Source organism: Hyperolius riggenbachi, chromosome 5 (genome assembly GCF_040937935.1).
Source record: "Hyperolius riggenbachi isolate aHypRig1 chromosome 5, aHypRig1.pri, whole genome shotgun sequence".
In the NCBI taxonomy this organism is placed as follows: domain Eukaryota; kingdom Metazoa; phylum Chordata; class Amphibia; order Anura; family Hyperoliidae; genus Hyperolius; species Hyperolius riggenbachi.
The window spans coordinates 23838379-23844378 of NC_090650.1; the positions used below are offsets into that span (position 1 = coordinate 23838379).

Below are 6000 nucleotides of genomic sequence, written 5' to 3' on the forward strand. Positions count from 1 at the left end.
ACTACAAGTCCCAGCATAGCCTGTCAGATACAGGCGGTGTACAATTATTGAACCTGACACTACAAGTCCCAGCAGAGCCTGTCAGGTACAGGCAGTATACAATTATTGAACCAGACACTACAAGTCCCAGCACAGCCTGTCAGATACAGACAGTGTACAATTATTGAACCTGACACTACAAGCCCCAGCATAGCCTGTCAGGTACAGGCAGTGTACAATTATAGAACCTGGCTGACACTACAAATCCCAGCATAGCCTGTCAGGTACAGGCAGTGTACAATTATTGAACCAGACACTACAAGTCCCAGCATAGCCTGTCAGATACAGGCGGTGTACAATTATTGAACCTGACACTACAAGTCCCAGCAGAGCCTGTCAGGTACAGGCAGTATACAATTATTGAACCAGACACTACAAGTCCCAGCACAGCCTGTCAGATACAGACAGTGTACAATTATTGAACCTGACACTACAAGCCCCAGCATAGCCTGTCAGATACAGACAGTGTACAATTATTGAACCTGACACTACAAGCCCCAGCATAGCCTGTCAGATACAGGCAGTGTACAATTATAGAACCTGACACTACAAGTCCCAGCATAGCCTGTCAGATACAGGCAGTATACAATTATTGAACCAGACACTACAAGTCCCAGCACAGCCTGTCAGGTACAGGCTGTGTACAGTTACTGAACCTGACACTACAAGTCCGAGCATAGCCTGTCAGATACAGGCAGTGTACAATTATTGAACCTGACACTACAAGCCCCAGCATAGCCTGTCAGATACAGACAGTGTACAATTATTGAACCTGACACTACAAGTCCCAGCAGAGCCTGTCAGATACAGACAGTGTACAATTATTGAACCTGACACTACAAGTCCCAGCATAGCCTGCACACCACAGCTTGCATGTAGAAAATGAACTACAAGTCCCAAAAAACAGTTAAGAATTTTTGCATGAAAATTAAAGCAACAAACCGAATGTTGGACACTTCCAGATATGAGATCAGACTGCGGAGTTAATAAACAACTACAAATCCCAGCATGAAGTATAAATCAGCACAGTTTGCTTATAGTTTATTATACAATCATTTCAAGGTAGGACTACAAGTATCAGCATTCCCAGAAAACCAATGTACACAACCCCCCCCAATATGATAACACAATACATTGTAAACATTTAAATCTGTAACAGTCAGAGCTGACTACAAGTCCCAGCATGCCTCAAACTATAAGAGGTTAAACAATCTGATTCAGAACATCAGGAGCTTGTGGAACTACAAGTACCAGCATGTTGCATCAGTTAATGTGGCAATGACAGGAAGCTTAATGACACGTCAGACGACAATTTTTTTAAGGATATATAAAATCGTCAATGGCAAATTCGCAAGATTTTGGTCTGATTTCTGATTGGTCCTTGAGAACCTCATCAATCAATTTTGTCAAACTGGTACAATCAGTTGGCCAGAACGATTGAGAATAGGAGTAAGCAATCGTAAATTAAACTGAAACAATCGATCAATCACATCTTTTGATTGCTGTTATGGGCTAAAATCGATTGAAAGTTTATAATAACATTTCTCTTATATATGATGCTTTTTCGGGAAAATCCTTTTCATTGATGAACATGTCTTCATGGTGAAATCGGCAATTGTGGGAATCTCACGAAAGGTGGCCACTAATGGTCCAATTTCTAGCGAAAAATCGTTTGAGCGATCAGAAATTCTGATCGGAAGAAAAATCGTTCACTACACCATTAACGAACCAATTTTTGCTTCCTATCTATCACAATCAAGAAAATCCAAATTTTGGTTTCACAAAAATCCAGTCGGACGATTTTTTTTTATAATCGTTCATAATCGATTGTGCCCATCAACTGAAATTATTTTCAACCAATCCGATGAGAATTTCTGATCTCTCAAACGACGTTTCACTAGATATTGGACCGTTATTGGCCACCCTAAGAGACAAAGGGGCCGATATGCTGTGAGAACGGACATGAACCTTTTGCATGTTCATCCCTAGCACGTTAGAGTGTAAGCTCTTCAGCAAAGGGTGAATTGATGTGTATGATGTCAAATACAGTCTTTTCCCTACCTGCCTCTCTATCACTGGTCAATGTATCTACACTGCTTATGAATGAATCCATCACCGGGACTACTATCCATAATCTTATGCCAAATGTAAATGTAGTGATACTGACAAGAATAACAGTGTGTGAGTGTGGAGAGAAGTGTAAGCTCTGTTGTCTGCTGGTGCAAAATATTAAATCACTTTACAATTATCTCTTGTGATGGATATGTCAGAGCTATATAAATATATAGTAATAGTGTGTGACTGTGGTGAGGATATTAGAGTGTAAGCTCCTGTGGTGCACAGACTGATGGGAATGGATCAGTGATCTCTGTACAGCGCTGTGGAATATGTCAGAGCTATATAAATTGGTAATAATAATAGTGTGTAACTGTGGTGAGGACATTAGAGTGTAAGCTCCTCCGGTGCAGAGACTGATGGGAACGGATCAGTGATCTCTGTACAGCGCTGTGGTATATGTCAGAGCTATATAAATGTATAATAATAATAATAGTGTGAGACTGCGGTGAGGACATTAGAGTGTAAGCTCCTCCGGTGCAGAGACTGATGGGAACGGATCAGTGATCTCTGTACAGCGCTGTGGTATATGTCAGAGCTATATAAATGTATAATAATAATAGTGTGTGACTGCGGTGAGGACATTAGAGTGTAAGCTCCTCTGGTGCAGAAACTGATGGGAATGGATCAGTGACCTCTGTACAGCGCTGTGTAATATGTCAGAGCTATATAAATGTATAATAATAATAATGTGTGACTGCGGTGAGGACATTAGAGTGTAAGCTCCTCCGGTGCAGAGACTGATGGGAACGGATCAGTGATCTCTGTACAGCGCTGTGGTATATGTCAGAGCTATATAAATGTATAATAATAATAGTGTGTGACTGCGGTGAGGACATTAGAGTGTAAGCTCCTCTGGCACAGAGACTGATGGGACTGGATCAGTGATCTCTGTATAGCGCTGTGGAATATGTCAGAGCTATATAAATGTATAATAATAATAATAATAATAATAAAAATAATAATAAGTAGCTGTGGTGAGGACATTAGAGTGTAAGCTCCTCTGGTGCAGAGACTGATGGGAGTGGATCAGTGATCTCTGTACAGCGCTGTGGAATATGTCAGAGCTATATACATGTGTAATAATAATAGTGTGTGACTGTGGTGAGGGCATTAGAGTGCAAGCTCCTGCGGTGCCGAAACTGATGGGAATGGATCAGTGGTCTCTGTACAGTGCTGTGGAATGTCAGAGCTTTATATATTTTTGAATAATGATAGTGTGGATTGCACTCTTGTCTTGCAGCACTGGGTCCCTAGTTCGAAACCCCAGCCAACGTACTCTCTGCATGGAGTTTGTATGTTGTCATGTTTGAATGGGTTCCCTCCATGCACCCTGGTTTCCTCACACATCCCGAAAAACATACTGATAAATTATCTGGCTTCCTCTCTAAATTGGCTTTAGATTATGATAGACATTCAACTATGATAAGGATTAGATTGTGAGCTCCTCTGAGGACAGTCAGTGACATGACTATGTACTCTGTAAAGTTCTGCAGAAGATCTCAGTGCTATATAAATACATAAACATAATAATTATATGGAAGAACATTAGACTATGACTATGGTAGGATTAGATTGTGAGCTCCTTTGAGGAACAGTGACAAGAGTACAGACTTTATAAAGTGCTGCAGACGATGCCTGTGGTACAAAAAAAAAATGCTAAATAAATAGCTTGTCACAGCACTGTGAAATATGTCAGAGCTCTATGAATATATAATAATAATAATAATAATAATAATATTAATAATAATAATAATAACAGTGTGTGACTGCGGTGAGGACATTAGAATGTAAGCTCCTCTGCTGCAGAGACTGATTGGAATGGTCTCTGTACAGCACTGTGGACTATGTCAGAGCTATATAAATGTATAATAATAATAATAATAATAATAATAGTGTGTATGTATAATAACTGTGGTTGGGACATTAGAGTATAAGCTCCTCTGGTGCAGAGACTGTGAAATCTGGAGTGATGCAGATCAATGAGATCTGTTGCTGCTGACACAGAATACCCTGGGGCATGCTGAAACTTGTAGTTACCCCTGCAGTAATGCAATGAGGAGTAGGAGGCATAGGAGGAGCCCACCAGAGGCTGGCAGGAGGTGGATGGCAGGACCAGGGCAGCAGGAGGATGAGGGGTGGCAGCAGGGGCACAGGGGGTGACAGCAGCAGATGGGGGTAGCAGCAAGAGATGGGGTGGCAGAACCAGGGCAGCAGAGGCACAGGGGGTGACAGCAGGAGGATGAGGGGTGACAGCAGGGGCACAGGGGGTGACAGCAGGGACACAGGGGGTGGCAGCAGGGACACAGGGGGTGACAGCAGGGACACAGTGGGTGACAGCAGGGACATAGGGGGTGACAGCAGGGGTACAGGGGGTGGCAGCAGGGGCACAGGGGGTAACAGCAGGGGATGGGGTGGCAGCAGGGGCACAGGGGGTGGCAGCAGGGGATGGCGGTGACAGCAGGGGCACAGTGGGTGACAGCAGGGGACGGGGTGACAGGAGCATGAGGGGTGACAGTAGGGGCACAGTGGGTGACAGCAGGTGAAGGGGTGACAGCAGGGGCACAGGGGGTGACAGCAGGGGCACAGGGGGTGACAGCAGGGGCACAGGGGGTGACAGCAGGGGAGGGGGTGACAGCAGGGGCACAGGGGGTCACAGCAGGGGCACAGGGGGTGACAGCAGGGGCACATGGGGTGACAGCAGGGGAGGGGGTGACAGCAGGGGCACAGTGGGTGACAGCAGGGGCACAGGGGGTGACAGTAGGTAATGGGGGTGCAGCACTTACCAGGGCAGAGGCAGCGGGCAGCAGGCAGCACAGGGTGGCACACAGGCTGCTCCACACCAGCACGGGGGATCCCATATCCTGGCAGCATCGGGCAGGGCTCAGCCTGAGCAGCAATGCCACCCACATGCCATGTCTGTCACTGAGCTCTGACCACATTCATCTGCCTCTATATAGGGCTGGGCTGGGGGGGCTCCAGGTCCTCCCCGAATCTCTCTGGCACCTCCACACACACCCCGATCAGATCTGTCCCGATGCCAGGCTGCCGATCTTCTGTTCAATCCGTGCGTGTGGGGGGCTCCATGCCCGATCCCTGCAGCGATGCGATCCTGAATGAAAGTAGAGGAGCTGCCCCATGCGATGTCCCCCCCTAATGTCCGATCACTGGACGATCTCCACTCAGGGGGGGGCTTCTGGATCACCCCCCACCCGGGTCCCCAAAAGTGAAGAGCAATCGACCGATCTCTTCTGCCAGCGATCAGCGGGATCTGCCGATCGCCAGCTCCATGGATGCGGGGAGATCGCTGCGGGGCTGTCAGTCAGGAAAAGTTCCGGATCCGCAGAGGAGACAGAGGATCGCACGCGATGCGGTCGGTCGGCTGCAGGACAGGATCGCACAGACGGTGCGGCAGCTGCGAGCGCTTCTGCTGAATGCAGCCTCTGAGCTCAGGAGAGCGGAGGGGGCGGGGCCGGGGAGGCAGCTGCGGGAGCGCTGATTGGCTGCCCGGACCGGCCACGTGACTGACAGACACAAGAATTACTGTATGACTGTGTCCCGGAGCCTCGCACAGCACATGTGTGCAATATACCTATAATGCTCCGTGTGTGTGCAATAACTATACTATACTGTGTGTGCATTATATATCTACTGTATGTGCAATATACCTATGCTATACTGTATGTGTCCCCGCACAGCACATGTGTGCAATATACCTATAATGCTCCGTGTGTGTGCAATAACTATACTATACTGTGTGTGCATTATATATCTACTGTATGTGCAATATACCTATGCTATACTGTATGTGTCCCCGCACAGCACATGTGTGCAATATACCTATAA

At 46.5% G+C, this 6000-nt stretch overlaps 1 protein-coding gene across 1 annotated transcript in view; it reads right to left on the bottom strand.

Moving 5' to 3' along the window:
• PTH1R (parathyroid hormone 1 receptor) overlaps nt 1-5577 on the bottom strand; it is a 452655-nt gene extending 447078 nt beyond the window's left edge. Inside the window, exon 1 of the mRNA XM_068235179.1 lies at nt 4941-5577. Coding sequence (XP_068091280.1) covers nt 4941-5096 — 156 coding nt within the window. The 5' untranslated portion in view covers nt 5097-5577. The remainder of the gene's footprint in view (nt 1-4940) is intronic.
• Between the last annotated feature and the right edge of the window lie 423 nt (nt 5578-6000).